General features: G+C 42.5%; 1 protein-coding gene across 2 annotated transcripts in view; it reads left to right on the forward strand.

Annotated features, from left to right (window-relative positions):
- LanB2 (laminin subunit gamma-1) overlaps window positions 1–21,557 on the forward strand; it is a 529,033-nt gene that overhangs the window by 185,843 nt on the left and 321,633 nt on the right. For both annotated transcript variants that reach the window (XM_069305575.1, XM_069305583.1), the window contains exons 3-5: window positions 1,823–1,940; window positions 5,174–5,357; window positions 16,710–16,840. In XM_069305575.1, coding sequence (XP_069161676.1) covers window positions 1,823–1,940; window positions 5,174–5,357; window positions 16,710–16,840 — 433 coding nt within the window. The remainder of the gene's footprint in view (window positions 1–1,822; window positions 1,941–5,173; window positions 5,358–16,709; window positions 16,841–21,557) is intronic.

Consider the following 21,557-nt stretch of genomic DNA (forward strand, 5'->3'; position numbering starts at 1 on the left):
ATAAAGGCTTCAGAGAAGTAAGAGACAAATAATTCCTGTGGCATGGAGAGGGGGGAAAACCAGAGCAGTGTTAGAAGACAAGAAAAGATAGATAAACAGGCTTGTCCGCAGGTCAGGAAATAAAGGCTAAAATAAGGAGAGCGAAGAAAAGGCTGAAATGAAGGACGCAAGGTAAAGGCTGAAATGAAGGAAGCAAAGTAAAGGCAGCGAGAGACTGGCTACAAATAAGTCCGGGTGGAAAGGGCAATAATTAATCAACTGTTAGAAAGGCCACATTATTAAATTTCCTGCTAGCACAATACTAACCCATTGCATGCGGTAACCCCTGCTGGCGTAGAAGGTGGAGCAGAGCAGACACACCCCCAGCTGGAGGGAGAAAGCCCCCCCCCCCCCTTCCGAGACGTGAGTGAGGTGGCAGGAGTCGACTGGGGAGGGGTGGGTTTCCTGGATACAATGTCAGGCAAGGAGCACCTGGAGGGCCATCCGGGCCATCCATGTCCGGAGGTCAACAAAGCCTCCACCCCCAGGAAGCAGCCCGTGACAGCTGACTAACTCCCAGGTACCTATTTACTGCTAGGTAACAGGAGAATCAGGGTGAAAGAAACTCTGTCCATTGTTTCTCACCGGCACCCGGGATTGAACCTGGGACCACAGGATTACACGTCCAGTGTTCTGTTCGCTCAGCCAGGCAGGTGGCAGGTGGCAGGGGGTGGTGGGAGTTAAGTTCAAATTCCCGCTCAAAGTGCCCTCATAGGTCAGCGGGCTGGCGGAAGTCAGGGTGGTCAAGTTGAGGTCAGGGACCTCAGATGTGGGCACTTGTTCCATGTAATAAGCTGCGAATGGAAGGCTGAGGAACTTGGATATTATTCAGGTGTCATCTATGTTCATGCACGTGGTTCTGTTGGGTCTGCGTGTTGAACAAGTGGGCATTGTTGATGGAGGGGCGATCTTAGTGCCACAAGGGCACCCTGGCTGGTACTTGTACCCCTGGAGGGGTAGGTTACAGAGATCATAAGGAAGACCTGAAGAGTTCCTGGTGACAGGGATCATGTGGCATGGTGCTGTACTTGTGGGTGACGTAGCCAAGCCCAGTGTCCTCTGCATGCTCATGGGGGCCAGATGATGTAATGAGGTCCACTGGATAGACTATTATGAGTATGACATTGAATTCCTGATGGTAGCAGTCTGTGGCTGGTGGTGGCGACGGTGTCCGGAACACGTGTTGAGGCAAGGTGGTGGAGCGGAGGTGGGGAGCATGTGGCATGAGCTATGGGTGCTTGCATAGAGGGGTGTTGAGCGGTCGGCATCTTCAGGCTTTTAGAGGAGGCTGTAACCCCATGCTGACTGCTTTAAGTACCCCGCTTTGGTGCACGCGTACTCAGGTGAAACCCCGTGAGGCAGATGTTTTCTTCCTACAGAAACTTTCCCATTTTTCCAAGCAGGATCATATCTTACTGACTCAGACAAGTATGAATGAACATTGTACACCAGGACATATTTTCCAATGAAAGCCAGTGATAAACAATCAAATAAAAATTCAACATGAACACTGGAGTTGTATCTTCTATACAACAGTGTCATCAAAGTCATTATTGGGTGTTAACGTATGTCTCTACACATCGCTACCTAGTAACCCTTCATAACTCTTCCAACCAGTAAAAATGTATATATTTATATTTTTTAAGTTTTCCTTACATTTTGCATACAAATGAATAATTCTAAAAGATAATTTTTTTGGGGGGAGGGGGGGGGGAATTTTATATTTTTTGTGTATAGGCACCTCTACTATCACTCTTAATATTGCTTTTTCTTTCTCTACCAGGCAAGGCATTCGACATCACTTATGTACGTCTCTTCTTCCACTCGCCACGACCCGAATCCTTCGCTATCTTCAAGCGACGCTACCAGGAGGAAGAGTGGACTCCCTACCAGTACTACAGGTCACTCCATATATCAATTTTGACAACATGGTGCTTTGTAGGATTTGCTTAAAAATGTTTAAATTGCATAATTGTTTTGGGTGGTTACCTTACCTTGAGGTTACCTTGAGGTGCTTCCGGGGCTTAGTGTCCCCTCGGCCCGGTCGTCGACCAGGCCTCCTGGTTGCTGGACTGATCAACCAGGCTGTTAGACACGGCTGCTCGCAGCCTGACGTATGAGTCACAGCCTGGTTGATCAGGTATCCTTTGGAGGTGCTTATCCAGTTCTCTCTTGAACACTGTGAGGGGTCGGCCAGTTATGCCCCTTATGTGTAGTGGAAGCGTATTGAACAGTCTCGGGCCTCTGATGTTGATAGAGTTCTCTCTCAGAGTACCTGTTGCACCTCTGCTTTTCAACGGGGGTATTCTGCACATCCTGCCATGCCTCCTGGTTTCATGTGATGTTATTTCTGTGTGCAGGTTTGGGACCAGCCCCTCAATTATTTTCCACGTGTAAATTATTATGTATCTCTCTCGCCTGCGCTCAAGGGAGTACAGATTTAGGCTCTTTAGTCGGTCCCAGTAATTTAGATGTTTTACTGAGTGGATTCTAGCAGTAAAGGATCTCTGCACGCTCTCCAGGTCAGCAATTTCTCCAGCTTTGAAAGGGGCTGTCATTGTGCAGCAGTACTCCACTCTAGAGAGCACAAGCGTTTTGAAAAGTATCATCATCGGTATAGCATCTCTAGTGTGGAAAGTTCTTGTTATCCAACCTGTCATTTTTCTTGCAGTTGTGACGGCTACTTTATTGTGTTCTATAAAGGTAAGGTCTTCCGACATGAGTACACCCAGATCCTTTACATTGCCTTTTCGTTCTATGTTATGATTTGCCTGAGTTTTATACGTGGTTTCTGTTTTTATATTTTCAATTTTTCCGTAGCGCATGAGCTGGAACTTATCCTCGTTAAACACCATATTATTTTCTGTAGCCCATAGAAAGACCTGATCTACATCTGATTGGAGGTTTGCCGTGTCCTCTATGTTGCCAACTCTCATGAAAATCCTAGTGTCATCTGCAAAGGATGATACAGTGCTATAGGTTGTGTTCTGGTCTATGTCCGATATGAGGATGAGAAAAAGTACTGGAGCAAGCACAGTACCCTGGGGGACTGAGCTCTTCACGGTTGATGGGCTGGATTTTATTTTGTTGACTATTACACATTGGGTTCTGTTAGTCAGGAAATTGTAGATCCATCTGCCTATTTTCCCGGTAATTCCTTTTGAACGCATTTTATGTGCAATAACACCATGGTCACATTTATCAAAGGCTTTTGCGAAATCTGTGTAAATTACATCAGTATTTTGTTTGTCTTCCATAGCATCTAATGCCATATCATAGTGGTCCAGCAACTGGGACAGGCAAGAGCGCCCTGTTCTGAAACCATGTTGTCCGGGGTTATGGAGATGCTATGATTCCATGTATTTTGTGATCTTACTTCTTAGCACTCTCTCAAAAATTTTTATGATGTGCGATGTTAGTGCTATCGGTCTGTAATTTTTTGCCTCTGCCTTATTTCCTCTTTTATGGAGTGGTGCTATCTCTGCTGTTTTTAGTATGTCAGGGATAACGCCAGTATCTAGGCTTTGTTTCCACAGAATTTGAAGGGCCTGCGATAGTGGTTTTTTACAGTTCTTGATGAATATGGAGTTCCAAGAATCCGGGCCTGGTGCATAGGCATACTGTTTATGGCTTCTTCAAAATCTAGTGGGGATAGGGTGACGTCTGATATATGATTTGATGTTGGTATCATATCCATGAAAAATTCATTTGGGTTATCAATCTTTAGTGCATTTAATGGCTCGCTGAAAACAGAGTCGTACTGCTTCCTCAGTAACTCGCTCATTTCTTTGTTGTCATCGGTGAAAGTTCCATCTACCTTTCGCAGGGGCATGATACTAGATGTGGTTTTTGATCTTGATTTTGCATAGGAGAAAAAATATTTCGGATTTCTCTCTATTTCACTGATGGCCTTTTGCTCTCTTTGCCTCTCCTGGGTTTTGTATGATTCTTGTAGCTTGAGTTCAATTGTTTCTATTTCTCTACCTAACCTTCTTCGCCGTTCTTGAGATAGTGTGCGACTCTCAAGTTGTTCCGCGATTCATTTTCTTCGCCTATATAGGGAACGACGTTCCCGTTCCAATCTGCATCTCTCTCTTTTTTCTTAGGGGTATGCGGTTTGAACATATTTCTAGTGCTACTGAGCTTATTTTTTCCAGGCACTGGTTCAGGTTTGCATTTTCTAGTTGTTCTTCCCAGTTTATTTCTGTGAAGTCCTGGTTTATTTGCTCCCAGTTTATCTGTTTATTATTGAAGTTGAATTTGCTGAAATCTCCTCCACCGGGAATCTGGACTGGTTTTGAAGGTCTATTCCCCATGGTTGTCAGAACTTCAATTAAGTAGTGATCTGAGTAACAGGTATTTGTAATCATTATGTTCCCGATCAACTCATCATTATTAGTGAAAATGAGGTCCAGCGTGTTCTCCTTCCTAGTTGGGTATACCTGTTGCCTAAATTAATTTTTAATTGCATAAAGTTTTTTTGAGGATGATTGTTAAAATTTTGCTGCTGAATATTGTAGTGGAAACTCCATTATCTGGATCCCCTATTTGCTGGATCTTTGGATTATCCAAAGTATAGAAGTTTCTGGTTCTCCAACCCTACTAATCATATTGGATTGGATTAATGAATGCTAACCTGTATTATTTGTAAATTCTCTGCAGGATTTGGCAACAAAAACTAAGTTATACCAGATAAGGTTAAATTGGCTTTCTACATATAGTACTGAAATATGTTAGTCCATTCCTTTTAAAACTCCATAACAGGTACTCATAGTGCATTTGTCTATTAAAATAAATACCAAAATACAGTTGCAAAAATTGCCCACCTCTTCCCAAAGAGGTGGGCTCTTCCTCTCTTTCTCTTACCTCTTTTACCTTACCTTACCTCTCTTCCTCCTCTTCCTCTTACCTCTTTCAAAGAAAAATGCAGTCTTTTTTTATTATTTGGATTTCAGTTATCCAGATCAGAGGAAGTAATTGGTCTGGATAATTGAGGTTCCACTGTGCTGTTTTTTTTTTAAATTGACCACTGTTTTAGTATTGCATATTTTCAGTAAATTGCAGGTAACAATTTTAAGGCCAGTACTAATTTATAACAGCATGTTTGACCCCCTCCCTCATCCTCTCTCCACAGTGCCACCTGCCGCGACACGTACGGCATTCCGGACTCAACCTATGTTAGGAGAGAAGACGAAACACGGGCCCTCTGCACCTCTGAATTTTCTGACATCTCCCCATTGACAGGTGGCAACGTGGCTTTCTCCACCCTCGAGGGTAGACCATCAGCTTACAACTTTGAGAACAGCTCCCAGCTCCAGGTAGAATACTGTTTCTGAAATCTGTTTCTGTATATGATTTCTCCAGTTCATCTCATCTTTGAATATCCATCTTACATCTCCTCAAATGCTTCCTTCTCATTTGCCATCATCTCAGTCCCATGCCCAACATGCAGAAATTGACCTAAAAAATAATTAAATGACATTTAAAAGAAACAGAAAGGAATGTGCATTTAAATGACTTGACCACTAATTACAAACTGTGTTGTCTCAATAATAATAATAATAATAATTCTGTAATAATAATAATAATAATAATAATAATAATAATAATAATAATAATAATAATAATAATAATAATAATTGGTTTACATGAAGGTACAATGGGTTTGTGAGATTACACAATATTAGTGTAATCTCTTATTACTTTCTTGTAATCATTTTCTGGCAAAGCCTCTAACACACACATAGCATTATGGGCAGGTCCTTAATCTAACATATCAGCTAAAATGAAAAAGTACATTGTAGCAAAAATATATATCAGCATATAACTAAAATACAAATTGACAGAGGTGAGTACATTAGTGAGGATACATGTCTTAAATACTAATATTGCGGGAGTGGGTAGCACAAGATACAGTGTGAGTTTGAAGCACAAGGTAGGATACTATGAGGATGAAAATATAAGCTTTCTGGGGGGATCCCCTTGTAAGACCACTATAAAATGCCACCATTGTAACACCACTATTATGGATACTAAACTAATAATGTAAACACTACTTATCCTGAGTAACACTTCCTATCGGTTGCACTTGGTAACACTGTTATTGAACACTGTAATATGAGCTGACATATGATGGTTACACTGGAACCAAAAGGTACACTGCAAAACAAGGAAATGCTACACAGGATTAAATATGCTGCCACCATCTGCCTTTGACCATTGAGACTATATCAAGCAACGAGGCAAGAAACATTGCTAGACTTGGAGAGTACTTTCTATGACTGTCATTAATTATGGGATGGTTGTCAGCCACTATATCCAAAAGGCTAAGAGGATTCAACAATTGACACAGACGGGAAATTTAACATGAGTTTATTGAGATACCAAAATTATGCTAATCAAAACTTATAAATCCTACTCTAACACTGGCCAAAAGTTAAGAAATTTAGACATAGAGCAAAACCTCAGAGATCACACACATTACCTTAAGACCTCTGTCTCTCCATCCGGTGGGTTCACGCTGTCACTCCCTCTTTGAGATGTTCTTCACAGACCCTCTCTCGACCCCGGTGTCCCGCACTCTGTCCCTAAGTCTCTACAGGACCAAATATATACCCTCGAAAAAGGGGGAGGGGAAGATTTACTGTTGCTATCTAGATCAAAAATGCCAGGGGGGGTCGGGCCACACGTGCACAAACACTTAAAAATATTTCAATTAAGCTTGTTTGACATTCATCATACACTCTTCAAGAGAGGAGTTATTAATTATGTGTGTGACTGACCTTTGACCTGGCTAAAAGGGGGAGATCCATGGATGTTTACACCTAAGAATTTGGGGTCTAATTCCATTGCAATGTTTGACAAGAGTATCATGAAATATTACATACTTGAAACTAGCTGACTAAGACTAACCCAGGAATTTTTTAATCAACATACAAGATAATCCGGAGGTCATCTGGGCTGACCTCTTGGAGAGGGTTTCCCTGGGTGTGAACTCTCGGGGGGGGGGGGGTGGGTGGGTCTTGGGTGTTACACCCTTCAGCTCCCCGGAGCTATCCGGGCTGATATAAATGTATTAGACCCTGGCATCAGTCAAAGCGAATGGAGTTCTAGGCCTATCAGGGACCACGAGCCAGAACCTGGCCCCCTCAGAGAGGCACGAGGAGTGTTGGCCTATAGAAACCCCCCATGTAGTTGGAAGCATTCTATGTCTGCCATTGACCGGGTCAGGCACCCAGAAAATAAGGCACCCCAAAACAAACCCTATCTGGTTAAAAAATTGCTACCAAAAGCCGAACTATTGGACAGAACTCCCCAAATGAAAAACGAGCAAACAAGCATGACATCACCACCATCACTGAGCCCCAGACCTCCCACGCCCATTATCCACCTTTCAGTTCTGTGGCTTATGTGAGACCTTGGTGGTCGTGTGACTCTAGCTCCGGATTTGTTTCAGTGCCTTGGTGTCTACCCGAGTCCTCGCTCGATGTGTTCATGGACGCGTCATCTCTTGGCTGGAGCTTCGTGAACAGAGCTCACCAGGCTGCCCAGGGGCGGTGGGGTCCGTCCTTCCGTTGGGCACACATCATGGTGCGGGAGTTCACGGCTGTGTGGATATCACTTCGGAGGATTCAGGTCGCTTGCAGATCCATGATCTGGCTCCATTCGAACTGCTCCCCGGTGATTATTTCCTGAACATTCAAAGCGGTCCTTAGCTCTTTGGGGTTGGTCGCTTCAGGTGACTCGTCTGCTGAGTTCTCGGGGTTTGGCTCTCCTGACCGTTCACTTTCGGGGGGGTTATCCAACGTCCTGGTGGACGGCCTGTCTCAGTTCATTCCCCTGTTCACGGAATGGACAGTCGACGTTGACTTGTTCATTTGGCTCTGTCGGACGTATGGGCTCCCGGAGATGGATCTCTTTGCATCAGCGTGGTCAAAGCGTCTCCTGATATATGTGGCGCCCTTCCCGACTGGAAGAGTAAGACTTACCAAGGAAGAGTAGTCCTGTTGGCACCTTGGTGGCAAGCCCAACCTTGGTTTCAGGTGCTGCTTGCTCTGTGTCTGAACCTGGGGAGGTCTTCCTGCGACTCCACCTCTTTCTGCAGATGGGGCCAGTCTGTTACATAGTTGGTTCGATTTTCTCCTCAAATCTTCGCATCTGGTCTTTCTGACATGGGTCTATCACACTTGTATGGTGAGCAGGTGACTTTGTTGAAGTGTCCCACCTTTGTGCTTCGTCTCGGCAGCAGTATGAAGTTTCCTAGCGGTCCTTTCGTTATTTCTTGGCCCTCTGTAGGTTTTCTTCTATTTCAGTTTCGGTTGTCTTGTCCTTCCTTTCATGGCTGTTTCAGGACTGTCTTCTTATTCTGAATACTGTTGCCTCGTATCGTGTGGTGCTGGCAGAGCTGCTTCAGCTAGTGTTTTGGGTGGATGTTACTTCTGCTCCATTCTGCAAGCTGTCTCCTGCATTGTTTCACCTCTGGCCTGCTCATGCACCACCTGAGCCGTCCTGGTCATTGGAGAGAGTGCTCTCCTTTCTCTCTCTTCCTCGGTTTGTTGTGGCCTCTTCGGTTCAGGATTGTTTTGCGATGGCTCTTTTCCTGTTGGCATTGGCCTCTGGGGGTTGGGTTGGGGAGCTTCATGCTCTTCTCTGGCATAGGGGTTTCTGCTCTTTTGGTCCTGGTGGTAGGGGTGTTCATTGGCAGCCGTCTCTTTCTTTTCTGGCGAAACATTTCTGGCGAAGAATGCTTTCCAGAGGGGTCTTTGGTAATATGTCTTGGGCTAACATTCGGGCACTGGATTTTTGGAGGTTAAACAGAGTCCTGGCTGCTCACTACCTGGTCAATGTTCTGGGCTCTAGTCGGGCATGTGTTGCATTGAGTCTGCGGTTGCAGCCAGTTGTCTTGACTTCGAATTGAGGAGAAAGTGGAGACCACCTCCTGGGTAAGTCCATCTTGTTTTATCTTTTGGTTAAGTAACTTTAAGGAGCTGTAGGAGCTCCCACAAAAAACAAGCCTTAAATATAATGAAATACCATTTTTTGAATGAGACCCGGAGGCTTCCTGGCAACCCTCCTTCCCACTGGTCGGTAGTTTTTCACGGGTTTTGACATCCAGCCTCAGAACTGAAGGTGTGGATAGCCGGCATGGGGTCTGGGGCTCCCCTTTCCCCCTCCCAGGGAGCGGGGAGCTGTGCAACTAGTGGCGCGGTGACGGTTGTGACATCAGTACCAGTAGCGCGAGCACTCAGCGTAATATGGAGAAAGAGCCTGGATACAGGGGAGATACCAGCTGCACTTAAATCTGCAGATATAGCTCCTCTGCACAAGGGGGGTAGTAAAGCCTTGGCAAAAAATTATAGACCAGTTGCACTAACATCACACATAATAAAAGTGTTTCAAAGAGTGATTAGGAATCAAATTTCTAGTTTTATGGAAAGTAATGAGCTATACAATCCAGGACAACATGGATTTAGAGCGGGCAGATCCTGTCTGTCACAGTTACTCAACCACTACTCAACCACCGCGATACAAAGATGCGAGAAACAACTACACGGCAGTGAGGAGAGAGGCAGAAAGAAATTTTGAAAAAGAGATTGCAATCAAATGAAAAACAGAACCAGGTCTATTCTATAAATTCATAAACAACAAATTGCAGGTAAAGGATAATATTCAGAGGTTGAAAATGGGAAATAGATTCATGGAAAATGAAAAGGAAATGTGTGAAATATTAAACAAAAAGTTCCAAAGTGTGTGTGTACAAAATGAAATCTTCAGGGAACCAGACACAATAAGAATTCCACAGAACAACATAGAGCACATAGAGGTGTCTAGAGACAAAGTGGAAAAAATCCTCAAGGAGCTAAGTAAGAAGAAAGCAGTTGATCCAGATGGAGTTTCACCATGGGTTCTGAGAGAATGTGCACCTGAGCTCAGCATTCCACTTCAACTGATTTTTCAGGCATCCCTGTTTACAGGAGTTGTAGCTGATGTGTGGAAAAAGGCTAATATAGTTCCAATCTACAAAAGTGGAAGCAGAGAAGACTCCCTTAATTATAGACCTGTATCACTGACAAGTGTAACAGTCAAAATATTGGAAAAAATAATTAAAACTAAATGGATAAAATACCTGGAGAAAAACGATATAATATCAGACAGACAGTATGGTTTTCAATCTGGAAGATCCTGTGTAACAAACTTACTCAGTTTTTATGATCGAGCCACAGAGATTTTACAGGAAAGAGATGGTTAGGTTGACTGCATCTATCTGGACCTAAAAAAGGCTTTCGACAGAGTTCTCCATAAGAGGTTGTTCTGGAAACAGGAACATATTGGAGGGGTGACAGGTAAGCTTCTAACATGGATGAAAAATTTCTTGACAGAAAAATGAGGGCCATAATCAGAGGCAAGGTATCGGATTGAAGGAATGTCACGAGTGGAGTACCACAGGGTTCAGTTCTTGCACCGGTAATGTTCATTGTCTACATAAACGATCTACCAGTTGGAATACAAAATTATATGAACATGTTTGCTGATGATGCTAAGATAATAGGGAAGATAAGAAACCTAGATGATTGTCATGCTCTTCAAGAAGACCTGGACAAAATAAGTATATGGAGATTTGATGTCTGATGATCTAACGTTTAGGGAGCATAACAAAGCAAATATTGCGTCAGCCAGAAAAATGATAGGATGGATTACGAGAACTTTCAAATCCAGGGATCCCATCACAATGGTTGTACTCTTCAAGTCACTTGTGTTGTCCCGTCTCAAGTACTGCTCAGTACTCACTTTCCCCTTCAGGGCAGGAGAGATTGCTGATATAGAGAGAATACAGAGAACATATACGGCACACATAGACGAGATAAAACACCTAAATTATTGGGATCGTCTCAAAGCTCTCCAAATGTATTCTGTAGAAAGGAGACGAGAGATATACCAAATAATATACACATGGAAAATACTGGAGGGCCAGGTCTCAAATCTACACAGTAAAATAACAATGTACTGGAGTGAACGATATGGAAGAAAATGCAGGATTGAACCAGTGAAGAGCAGAGGTGCCATAGGCACAATCAGAGAGCACTGTATAGACATCAGAGGTCTGCGGTTGTTCAACGTCCTTCCAGCGACTATAAGAAATATTGCCAGAACAACCGTGGACATCTTCAAGAGAAAACTGGACTGTTTTCTAAGAGAAGTTCTCGATCAGCCAGGCTGTGGTGGGTATGTAGGCCTGCAGGCCGCTCCAAGCAACAGCCTGGTGGACCAAACTCTCACAAGTCGAGCCTGGCCTCGGGCCGGGCTTGGGGAGTAGAAGAACTCCCAGAACCCCATGAAGCAGGTATCAAGCAGGTCATGTTCGTTTGCTCATTTTTTGTTTGGGGGGAGTTCTGTCCAACAGCTTTCAGTAGCAATATTTTAACCAGATAGGGATTGTTTTGGGCGCCTACCTTTCTGGGTGCCTGACCCGGTCAATGGCAGTTAAAATGCTTCCAACCACACGGGGGTTTCTATATGCCATTGCTCCTCGTTCCTCTCTGAGGGGGTCAGGTTCTGGCTCATAAGTCACCAGTAGGCCTAGAACTCTATTCGCTTTGACTGATGCCAGGGTCTAATACTAACGCCTGAAGGCACTCTGTGCAGTGTGTGGTGGTTAATGTTTCACACATTTCTTTTTAATTTTTTATGAAGCTGTTTCCCCATTTTCAATCTCTGAATATTACATTTCACCGGTAATTTGCTTTTAATGAACTTATAGAATAGGCGTGGTTCTGTTTTATATTTGTCCACTATCCCTTTCACAAAATTTCTTTCTGCCTCTTTCCTCACTGCCGTGTGTGGTTGTTTCGTGGCTCTATGAACCGCTGGTATGTTTGAGGGTTGAGGGAAACGAGACAAGTCGTGTCCATTTTGCTTTTTTCAGTGGACACGACTTGTCTCGTGTCTTTTTCGTTACCCCAGTGAAGTAGTCAAACCTTTTTTCAGTGGACACGAGTTGTCTCGTGTCTTTTTCATTACCCCGGTGAACTAGTCAAAACTTTTTTTCAGCGGACACGAGTTGTCTCGTATCTTTTTCGTTACCCCGGTAAACTAGTCTAAACTTTTTTTCCTGGGTGACACGACTTGTCTCGTGTCTTTTTCGTTACCCTGGTGAACTAGTCAAAACTTTTTTCAGCGGACACGACTTGGCGCAGATGTTCGCAAGACAGTGTTCAACATAACTTAATTTATTCAATAAATTACTAACTACTACAACAAAACAAAAGAAATATCAATGACATTACTCGAAATCCTTCCTGTGACACTTTCAATGACAGCTAAAGACCAGCCCCTCGGACTGCATAATGAACTAACTCGAACATACGACGTGAACACAGAGGAATCAATCAAGCAAGAATACAGACACAGATCTATAATCACACTGGCAACTATGACACAGTAGGTTCTGAAACATGTCTCCAGTAACCTCTTAACTGTTCTATGCCTCTGTGCAGTCTACACCTGCAATAGCGGTTGCAATGCAATAAAATCAGTAGCCTGTCAATGACACATCAATGACTAATGGGTTCACTGGCAACTCCAGCAATCCTTCCTCAAATTAATCTTTACGTTAACACTCCGTCCCACGGACGATCAACAATCAATAACAATTTGATTTACGTTAATAACAAGGTAACATTTACGTTAATTTAATAACTCTTACAACTGTCACTAGTAACGCGGAAATTACACAACACGCTACCCGTCAAGCATTCAGTGAGTAAATCCCATTAATCCCTGTACTTCCAGACAGCTGATTAATCTCTTTACTAGTTACATTACTTTATGTTAATTTACGTTATCAGTTATTATCACTCAACGATGGTAATCAATGATTTTACAATGTCCAAATTGCTAAGAGAACGGTAATCACTCATGATTACCTTTAGAGCAATTAATTACTATCGTCAAGATCAATAATTAAACAATTAAATATGCAACCTTTCACACTGGCTCAGGAATTTACATTAAGGTATGAATTCCGTCCAAGCCTTTCATACTCAGACCAATTCAGGTGATTAAGGACACTAATCACCACGTTTACGTTGTTCTAAAATGATGTTACTCTTCCCAAGAGTCAATCAAGGGCAGATACTTCCGGACAGATAAATAACGACGTTACGTTAATGGAACAATGGAGCCTTCGTGTGAGTCGATCAAACACGGATCAAAGTTAATTACTTTGACTTCCTGAAACACGTCAATTACCCGGCCCACTGACCATTAATTACGACAGACAATACTCTTATTCTTATCTGGCTGATGGCTAGACTACCCTGAGACTACCGTAGCTGCTTGCAGGAGAGTAATTAACCCAAACTTATCTTAAGTTACTCAAATTGTCAAAGAACAAATTCTCTTAAAGCAATGGGAGTTCCCTTGGTTACGTTATAATAATTGCCTCGCAATCACCTCACTGAATACTGGACTTCGATGTCCTACCAGATAACAGGAGAATATTAAAACCCAAGTACTCGCCTTCAGCAAAGTTCACCCATGACAATGATAATCACACTAACAAATCACAGTGATTTACGTTTCAATCCAGTTGCAATGACAATACTGCAGAACACTAGTAAATAACCCTCAGAGCATGACAAGATGTTTGATGACAGAGCAAACACAAGATGTTTCGGGTACTGCATTTACTTAGGTCCGCACACTTAACATGTGCACTTAGCAAGTGTACTGGCTTCCACAGGCAGAAGAGCACCATTGTAAGTGAGCTGGTGAACCATCCCCTCACAGCTGTATTTAGTGGGTTCAAACTAACTACTGAGTGGATTCTGATTCCTTTCTTTTCTGTGTGAATCTTTAAAGTTGTCTCATTTGCTTTGCTTACTTTCTGGATGTTTGGTGAAACATCCAGAATCTTGCTAGTCTCCAAGGGGCAACATGGAATCATAGGGATTTTGTATCTTGTATGGAATTGTAACGTACGTTTATGTTACGTTGTTGAGTTGATTAGATACACAGTGTTTAGTGAGTTTCATATTTATTTAGTAGTCTTGGATACAGCAGTGTCGTAAACGTTGAGACAAAGCCTGGAGCAGAGCAGAGCTGAGTGTGGCCGGAGTTGCAGAGCTCTATGTGGAAGAGCGTTGTAGCTGGATGAGGTCGTAGTCTGCTGCCTGCTCTGTGTCGAAGCTGTAGCGTCTTGGGTCAATTAGAACTGCCTACACCGAGTACTACATTCTTGACTGGAGATTGTACTGGTTTGCTATTCTCAAGTCGCTGGCTTATAAACGGAGACTACACCTCACAGTAAGATAGGAGGGTGGAAAAACCGTTACCTGTAAATAGGGATAGGATTATAGCTTGTGTAATTAGTTATGCCATTAACACTTTCGCGCCCCCTTGGATGGTAAAAAAAAAAAGTGGTTTGTGCGCTCAGCGTTTTTGCCACATAAGCGTAAAAACAAAAATGTGTATACTCTTTTTACTCTCCTGACCTTAGTTCTCAAGCTACGTATTTCATTTTGGTACCAACGTGTTCACAATAAAATTCACTAGAAGAACATCAGTAAAAAAGTCACGAAATATATAGGGATACCAGCACCAAATAAATAACTACGAAGATGACTCGCCGTGAGCGCCCAACAGCAACAAAATGTTTTTACTCTTGGGATTGTTATCATCTCCACACTTGTCCTACAGCGTTAATTTTGGTATCAATGGACTCGCAATGAAATTCCCAACACGGTGATATGAATATAAGCGTGAAATAATGATTGCGGCCCACCCGCAAGAGAGTGGGAAGTGGTGAAATTGTTACCCGGTATCGGTGACGGGACAACACATGTGCGATACGGCGCTTTGAAAGTTTATACTTATTTCACTCTCATGACATTATTATTCTATGTACGTCATTCATTTTTGTGTCAGTGTTCGCAATAGAATGTTCTATGAGCCCGTAGGTAAAAAAGATCAACAAAGCGTAAGATAGAATAGCGCCAAATATAAAACAACGCTGGAACATATCAGTGAGCGTCAAACACACACGAAATGTTTTTACTTTTGTTATGTTTGTCAAGTTTATACTTGTTGCACACAGTTATTTTTGGTTGTACATTGATCGGAATAAAATTCCCTAAACAGACATATGCATATAATACATGATATGGGGGAAGTATTACCAGTATAAACGGCTAAAGTCACCCACCTGCAACCCGTTTGGGACACTCATGCAGACACACGCTACACCCAAAAAAAAATCTATGAAGGTTCGAGTCTACTTATGGCAGTTTGTGATACAATGTTCATTCTGGTATCAAAATACTCGTTTCAGTTTGTAGTTCATGCGATTTTCAGAATCAACTGAATCGCTGGAGGTTCAACATTTGAGTCAGAGTCATCTGACAAAACCGTCTCGTCAAATGGCAGTGTGCCAGACATTTCGGGTTCTGATTCGGTTGCTGCTTCAGCTTGAGGTGTTGAAGTGAACAAGGGCCGCCTCACACCAGATGGTCCAGGAGTTTGCATGGCGTCAGCATAGGCAGGACCTGTGTCATCATTTATGTCTGGAGCGTGCCGCAAGTGTTGAGATACTGTTGCTGTTTGAGGCCAATCTTCCGGGTCCCAGCACAATTGGGCCCAATTTGCCACCTCGTGGAACTGTAGCAATGTTAGCTTTTTTTGATCAGTTGTGTTGTATTTGTACAAAACAAAGGCATTATGCAAAGCCATTTGCAGGAAATAAAACGTTATCTTTTAGGTCCAATTGTGAGTTTTCCGGGTAAAATGGTAATACCATTTGATCGAAGTGGTCCACACCTTTCATGAACTTATTGTACCATGCAGCCTAGTGGTGAGAGAGAGCCTCATGGCGTGCAGTTTGAAACAAACCCAAAGTAAATCGGATTAAAATTGAATTTTATACAAATATTTTAAAAGAGGACATAAATTTATGTCCACCATGCGGGAGCGGGTAGGCGAAACAGGACACCGGGAAGAGTCCTCATCCGCAGAAAGTGTTAAGATGATGAGATAATGGAGTGAGTATAAGATTACTTGCTACAGAATTATCTCGTCGAGCTAGCATCAAGGAGCCACCATTCAGCCTCGCTAGGAATGCAGGGCTTTTAACATGAATGTGCCTTACATACATGTTGCAGCAATAGCTACTGTCAATTTTGCTAGCTTGAGTTACAGTATTTTGTTGTAATGGTCCACAAGGGGGAATGTGGTTGGAAAAAGAGGAATGAGATATGAGAAATAGGGACCACTACACTAATCTTGTGTGTTTTCCTCCCAACCCAGAATAATAATAATATTGCAGCTGTATTATTATTATTATTATTATTATTATTATTATTAATTTTTATTGGGGACAGGCAATCTGAATATATATACTTTAGGCTTATATTGGGGTTAAACTACAATAGTTCAACCCCCCATGGTTGATCTACTGACCTTTCCCAGGATGCTACCTCACAACAGTTGACTACCTCCATGGTACATATTCACTGCTAGGTGAGCAGTTGCATTAGGTGAAAGGAAACATGCCCAACCACGTCTATCCTACCTGGGATTCAAACCTGGGATTCCTGTTTGTTAGTCTCAGTCTTACTTGGGTTTGTGTGTTGTTTACCCAAATCAATGTTGTAACTGTCCTGTGTCTGTGTCTACAGGAGTGGGTGACTGCCGTGGACATCCGCATCATCTTGGACCGCCTCAATACCTTCAGGGATGAAGTCTTTGGCGACCCCAGGGTTCTCAAGTCCTACTTCTATGCCATCACCGACCTGGCTGTGGGTGGCAGGTAAAGTGATATGAGGGTGATGGTGTATTGTGTTGGGGAGATGTATAGTTTGAGAGGGTTTTACTTACCTATCACTGCTTACCTATCATAAAATGATAGACTACAGGGGAAATAAGATCTAACTCTTTATGTCCCGCCTCGTAGCCATTTAAACCTGATGGACTAATTACCTCTCTCAACATTTGCATTTTCATCATATTTTCTCTTAACCCTTGGGCTGCATGCCTATTATTCCCAAAAAACTCCATAGTGCAAGGGGGGAAAAATCAATACAAAATTATTTTCTTTTAATATTGTTAGTGTTCCTTGATCACAGGGAAAAAAAATGTATGTGGCCTACTTTGGCCATGATGGAGTAAGGTAGTCCGGCAATTTATGGGTGTTGAGAGATCAGTCGCCCTGCTGTGGTCTGCCTCAGCCCTTCCCTATGGGGTGGCAGTTGCCTCAAAGATATTTTTATTTATTTCAATGTCTTTGGTTTTCTCTGGGTTTATACAGTAATATTATATTTCTACATAAAAAAGTGCATAATTTTATATATTTATATAATGAAACCATCGAATATAATGAAACACCAATTTCTAGGTGAGCCGCGGCGGCTCCTTGAAGCAGCACTGATAGTGTACCATCTACTAGGTTGCATTGGCTGCAGAGTTCTATAGGCATACTGGGGAACTAGTGTCAGAACCTGGCCTCCCTCACAGAGGTGCAGGGAGCTGTGATATGAATATTTATTTATTTATGCCACCACTGGGGAAAGCACCCAGAAAGTCAGCATGATAAAAAAAAAAAACACTGCTGGCTTCGAACGAGGTTGCAGCCTCAAAAACCACCGAAAGAACTCTCCCAACTACAATATGTAAGCAAACAATCAAAATCTCTTCAAGCATAAGCTCGTCTGCTCCACCTTCCCCACTCATTTGGAGGAAGGAGGGAGGCAGCCTGCAGTCAGAACCCCTGCCCCCAATGACCTGAAGGAAAGAAAGACCCAGTATCTTGTCACTGTACTTGGGCCCTGGCACTCATATGTGGCTTTGGGTCATATCTCTTGGTTGGGTGTCATCCTCATTTTCATTCCTGTGGTGCTCCCTCCTCCCTGGTAAATGCTCACTTGTTTTCCCTCTCTGTGTGTAACTCTGGTCAACCTCCAAAACCTTTGCACCTGAATATCAGCCCAGGACATACACGTGAACACAACTGAGAGAGCAGTATATCTCTGAATGTCTTGGCTGTGCAGTATTGGTCAACAAACTAGTAGGGTGTGGACAATGAGGGCCCTGTAGTCTCCACATGGGCACCACTTCCCTGGGGCTGTTTTTTTAAATATGAAGGAGTGAGGCCCACAGACTGTTTGATGGTCGGAGTTTTACCGCTTTCTGTAGCTTGTTGAATTCCATGTAGGCTGCAGCCAATCATTCTGGAGCAAGGCAGCATGGTCTGGTGATGGTGGGTGATGCACTGCATGATGGTGTTGTACTTCAGGTGGAATACTGGCAGGTTGGGTTATATCTTTAAATTCGTCCAATAGCTAAGTGCTAGTACTAAGAAGTAAGATCACAAAATACATGGAATCACAGCATCTCCATAACCCTGGACAACATGGTTTCAGAACAGTGTGCTCTTGCCAATCACAGTTGCTGGACCACTATGACATGGCCTTAGATGCCATGGAAGACAAATAAAACGCTGATGTAATTTGTACAGATTTTGCAAAAGCCTTTGACAAATGAGACCATGGTGTTATTGCACACAAAATACATTCAAAAGGAATACTGGAAAAATAGGCAGATGGATCTACAATTTCCTGACTAACAGAACCCAATGTGTAATAGTCAACAAAATAAAATCTGGTCCATCAACCGAGAAGAGCTCAGTCCCTCAGGGCACTGTGCTTACTCCAGTATTTTTTCTCAACCTCATATCGGACATTGACAAGGACACAGCCTATAGTTCTGTATCTTTCTTTCTTTGCAGACGACACTAGAATTTTTATGAAAGTAGAAAACATGGAGGACACCGCAAACCTCCAATCAGATATACTGTAAATCAGGTCTTTTTATGGGCTACAAAAAATATTGTAGTGTTTAACAAAGATAAGTTCCAACTTATGCGCTACAGTAAAAATTAAAATATAAAAATGGAAACCACATACAAAATGCAGTCAAATCATAACATAGAACGAAAAGGCAATGTAAAGAATTTGGGTGTACTCATGTCGGAAGTTTACTCACAATAAAGTAGCCGTCATAACTGCAAGAAAAATGACAGGTTGGATAACAAGAACCTTTCACAATAGAGATGCTATACCGATGCTGATAATTTTCAAGATGCTAGTGCTCTCTAGAGTGGAATACTGTTGCACAATGACAGCACCTTTCAAAGCTGGAGAAATTGCTGACTTGGAGAGCGTGCAGAGATCCTTTACTGCTGGAATCCACTCAGTAAAACATGTAAACTATTGGGACCGACTAAAATGCTTAAATTTGTATTCTCTTGAGCGCAGGCAAGAGAGATACATAATAATTTACATGTGGAAAATAGTAGAGGAGCTTGTCCCAAACCTGCACACAGAAATAACACCACATGAGACCAGAAGGCATGGAAGGATGTGCAGAATACCCCCGTTGAAGAGCAGAGGTGCAATAGGTACTCTGAGAGAGAACTCTATTAACATCAGTGGCCCGAAACTGTTCATGACGCTTCCACTACAAATAAGGTGCATAACAGAAGAATTAAATTCCAGTATTCCAGTGGAGTATGTTAACCTGGTGGAATCTATGTCTTTCGAGGATACTTCATTCCAGACTATTAGGAAGGCAACTGGTAGAGATCCCAAATTAAATCTGTTGATGAAATATGTTAAATATGGTTAGAATGATAATTTATTATTGTCAGAGTATGCTGCAGTAAATGGTGACCTTAGTATTCACCAGGATGTACTCTTGTATAGGAATAGAGTGGTGTTGCCTGGGGAACTGAGATGTAAGATTTTGGAACAGCTGCATGTAGGCCATAATGGCATAAATGCTATGAAAGCAGAAGCTAGAAGTTGGGTTTAGTGGCCAAAAATAGACCAGGATATTGCTGAGGTAACAAAAAATTGTCATATTTGCTTTAAGAATTATCAAAAACCACAGGCCCCAGTACTTTCTTGGCCATGCACTGGAAAACCCTGGTCTAGACTTCATATAGATTATGCTGGACCTATGGATAACAAATATTACCTAGTGGTGGTGGATTCATACACCAAATTTCTGGATGTTCATGTGTGTAATTCCACCACATCCTCTGTAACTTGTGAATTACTAAGGAAAACATTTTGTAATTTTTGATTACCAGACATGGTTGTGTCAGACAATGCTCCTTATTTTGTTTCTGTGGAAATGGAGGATTTTTTTTTTTAGAAAAAATGGTATTAAACATATAACACCTGCCCCCTATAATTCTTCTTCAAATGGTCTAGAAGAGAGAGCAGTGAGATCATTGAAAGAAGGGTTAAAGCGGTTTACAGAGGGTACTATTAATACAAGGCTTTGTAGATTTTTATATAATCAAAGGAAAACTGTTCATTCTACTACTGATAAATCTCCTTCTGAATTACCGTTTAATAGGCGCTTTAAAGTGCACCTGGAAGCAGTAAAGACAGATCCCAAAAGATAAATCGGTAACTAGCTTGACCAGTCAGTTGGCTTAGGGAGAGGAACTGTTGTTTAACGAGGGGGATGCCGTATATGCAAGGAATTTTGGAATTGGTAAACCTTGAGTACAAGGAAAAATTAGGGAAGACTTGGGCTGCAGGAATTTCACTGTGCAAGTGCAGTGTTTTGGGAACATTAATTGGAAAAGGCATGCAGATCAGCTCATGCCAAGGTTCACAGGGAATTTTGAAGACCCTTCAGGTGGGGATGGGGCAACTAGTGATATCCATCCTTATAATGAAGGGATAGCAGTACCTGCAGGAGACCGGGAGACAGAGCAAGGGGCAGCAGAGGGTAATGGGGATACAGTTAACCCTATGGACTCTACAAGGAGTAATTCAGAAGAATGTTTCCCAGAAGTAACAGGTCAGGACTCCCAGTTGAGAAAATCAGGAAGTCATACGACCGCGTGATAGACTTAACCTGTAGGGATATAGTTTATTTAAAAGGGGAGTAATGTTGGGATTGAGTACTAAAGATGTTGGAGGTAGCATGTTTGGAGCAGATGCTCTTTTTGTTTATAATCTTGTAAATAGTAATTCATGTACCTGAAAATTGTTTTGTTGTTGTTATTGTTGGTTGAGAATAAAACCATGTGGATCAAGATTGCTTTTCTTCAGCCTTCAACCATAACACTGAGTCCATGAAGAGTCAATAGTGTTGCAGATAATCCCAGCAGAGGATTAGGTTGTTCAACATCCATGAGGAGAAAGGTTCACTGAAATTGGTGCAAAGGATCAAAATGAAGAACCAGGATGCATGTTCCATATGTATGGACTGACGTCCATAATCTGTTATACCATTGCTGGTGGCTATCCTTAAGCTGTATGTCCCTGTGCTCTGGGAGGCTGTGGTCACATTTTTGCCTCCCAGCTCGCGTGTAAACAGGCTGTGCTTACCTCTTCTTTGCAATCGGTGTGGGGCCCTGGCTTTCCTTTCCGCCTCTCCTTTTTCTCCGTTGCTTTTCATGAGGAAGTTGTGAAGCAATTCTTGTCCCCTATGGCTCATGCTTGTCAGCC

The sequence above is a fragment of the Procambarus clarkii genome, chromosome 6, assembly GCF_040958095.1.
Source record: "Procambarus clarkii isolate CNS0578487 chromosome 6, FALCON_Pclarkii_2.0, whole genome shotgun sequence".
Classification (NCBI taxonomy): Eukaryota; Metazoa; Arthropoda; class Malacostraca; order Decapoda; family Cambaridae; genus Procambarus; species Procambarus clarkii.